Source organism: Poecilia latipinna, unplaced genomic scaffold (genome assembly GCF_001443285.1).
Source record: "Poecilia latipinna isolate Pla-1442-1.1 unplaced genomic scaffold, P_latipinna-1.0 Scaffold1705, whole genome shotgun sequence".
In the NCBI taxonomy this organism is placed as follows: domain Eukaryota; kingdom Metazoa; phylum Chordata; class Actinopteri; order Cyprinodontiformes; family Poeciliidae; genus Poecilia; species Poecilia latipinna.
The window spans coordinates 74662-77428 of NW_015114321.1; the positions used below are offsets into that span (position 1 = coordinate 74662).

Below are 2767 nucleotides of genomic sequence, written 5' to 3' on the forward strand. Positions count from 1 at the left end.
TCTCTCCTCTCCTATATACAACACACACACACACACACACACACACATACACACACACACACACACACACACACACACACACACACACACACACACTCACACACACACACACACACCCACACACACACACTCTGCAATCATACATATGTGGACAGTCTCATTTTCCTGTCTTACCTCCATATTTCTTGTTCCCCTCCTTTCTCATGGTGATGGGTGTGTCCTTGGTGGGACAGCCAGAATTAGGCGACAACCCAGCAGTACGTTGGGTCGGGTTTGGGGTTTGGACTGCGGGTCCTGTGGTGGTGTCAGTTGTGACAGGCCAAGAGAACAAAGCAATTCTTTGTAAGATCAGGTCCACGCTCTCTTTTTCATCACATTCGCTATCTTCCAAAGATCCAATAACTCTGGAGCTGAAGGTGCTGGAAGAACTAAATTGACTTTGGAGATTGGAGACCATGTGTCCAGCCTGGGACTGTGAGAATTGATCCCTCTGAAGGCTCTCAGCTGAGGATAGGGCAAAGGGCGCAGGAGAGCAAGTCTTCTCAAGAGCAGTGACGGGATGTTGTGAGGGAAAAGGAGAGCGAGGAGATACGGGTGAACGTGGGTAGTTATTGGGTCTAACTGGTGTGTCAGAGGAACTGTCCAGGCTGCTGAGAGAGGCTGAAGGGCTGGCAGCTGTGGATGGGGGGCTTGGGTTGTAGCTCTGAAGGTCATTTGCGCTCTGCTGGGAATGGTTTGACGCCTTTGGGCTCCTCAGTCCCACCTCTGGCTTGGAAGGGGAGGCCGGTGAGACGCTGCTCACCAGGCTGTCCAGATCCAAAGGAAACTTGTTGAGACGTGGAGGTTCTTTGGCTTTGGGCTGCGGACTCTTGACGGCCCGAAGCTGCTTTTGGGAAACTTCTTTTGATCTGCATTCTTCAAAGGAGTTTCCACTACGCAGACCGTTCCAGTTAAAATTCGCATCAACATATTTCATTCCTGGAGACATGCCGCCACCACCACCATCTCTTAGAATTCCCAAGTTCCCCTCTCCTGGAAGTTGGTAGTCAAGAATTGACAAGGTGCTGTGGTTTAACACCTGAGGCTCTCTCATATCCAGCATCAGCTCAGGTCCTTGGTTCACCTCCGACTTGAAAACACTTCCATGTGAGGAGAACTTCTCCGTATTCGCTTCATGATGTTGTGACCAGTTGAGCTTAGATCCATAGTACTCCCTCTGAGGTGGAGGGCTGTGATAGGAGGATAGCTTGTTAGCTGGCATGGTATGGCCTCCACCAGTAGAGTACTCCAGGCTGGACGTAGAGCTGTAAAGGCTGTCGTTATCACTGCCAGGCCCTGACAGTGTGGAGCAGAAGCTGGGGTTCAACCTGCTTTGGAAGGAAGCAGCTCTGGTCACAGAGGAGCTGGAGTTGGGGACGACTGGCCTGTTCATGGTTCCTCTGTTGAAGGACAAGCTGCTGCCTACAGCGCGGCTCTTGAGGACGGGACTGAGACCGGAACTCAGACGTATGTGGGAGTCCGCTGCAGAGACCGTGCTATTGTTGCTGACGGCAAAAGGAGGAGACGGGCCACCTCCTCCCGGCCCCATGGTGGATTTGTTGTGGTTCAGGATGAAACGGGAGGAAGACGGGGAAATGGAGGCAGAGACAGAGGAAGCTGAGGTGACAGACGTCATGTCATCCATGTTTTCATCATCGAACGATCTCTTCAGTGCTGCAGATGGAGACAAGGAAGATTCAGGTCACAATAAAGGTCAGTGGTATGAAACAGATCAGATCAAATCAGCTCAGCTAAACTGAGACTGGAGAGCCCAGAAGGGATATTTTGATTTTTTTTTTTTTTAAATTGAGATGAGAAAATGTGGTGTTGAAGTAAGTTAATAGAAAGGTTTAGAAATCCTTAGAGAACTGAAAAGTAGCAGCTAGTCACACAGATGTACCATTTCAGCCAGATTTCAGATATTTAATTATTTATTTATAAAGATTGTGTTATATAAGTGCCCTTTATTCACAGTAATCAGACAGGAAATGGGCTGAAGTAAGGGGTCAAAGTAGAGTGGCTGCATTGAGGACTAAAAACCTGCATACGGTCACCTGCTCTACCTCTATGCTCTATACCTCTTTAAAAAATTGCAATTTGCAAATATTCATATCTGATGTTTAAAAGGTTAAGGACTAAAACCTGGATTTAATCAAAGCCACAATATTCCCAACCTTAAAAAAATTATTTCCAGTGGCAAAAAGTTTGGACAGTAGCCCAACTAATATTCCTGATATCAGTTTATTTATATTGCGTTACTGTTAAAATAGCAGAAGGTAAAAAAAAAAAACAACAGTCAATTATTCTGCAAAGTTAGCATTTAAACTACTAAATGTGGTGGTATCTAAATGTTTGCTTAAGTCTGATTTACTATAAGATAACAGTAAGAGCTGGTCTAGATAACATTATTAGAACTAATAATCAATACTATAGTTCTTTATCCAGGTGAAATATTTGTGCCTTCACACTGACATAAAGGAGATTATTGATGTTGTGTTGAACAATTTGTCATTTTCTGTGTTGAGTCCAGAAAACGGATGTATTTTTATATAAAGTTATCAATCTGTCAGAATCTCATGGTGGTCCATCCCTAATAAAAGAAAAATGCAAGTGAGCTTCCCACTTTCCACAGCTTCCTCTCCTGCCTCTCCTTCTTAAAACCCATGTTGGAAAAGACATGTACTTCAACACAAGTCCATCCATCCTTCCATCCATCCATCCATCCATC

The 2767-nt window shown here is 45.4% G+C and overlaps 1 protein-coding gene across 1 annotated transcript in view; it reads right to left on the minus strand.

Moving 5' to 3' along the window:
* septin12 (septin 12) overlaps positions 1-2767 on the minus strand; it is a 70452-nt gene that overhangs the window by 42838 nt on the left and 24847 nt on the right. Inside the window, exon 2 of the mRNA XM_015060377.1 lies at positions 175-1713. Within this exon, the coding sequence (XP_014915863.1) occupies positions 175-1713 (1539 nt within the window). The remainder of the gene's footprint in view (positions 1-174; positions 1714-2767) is intronic.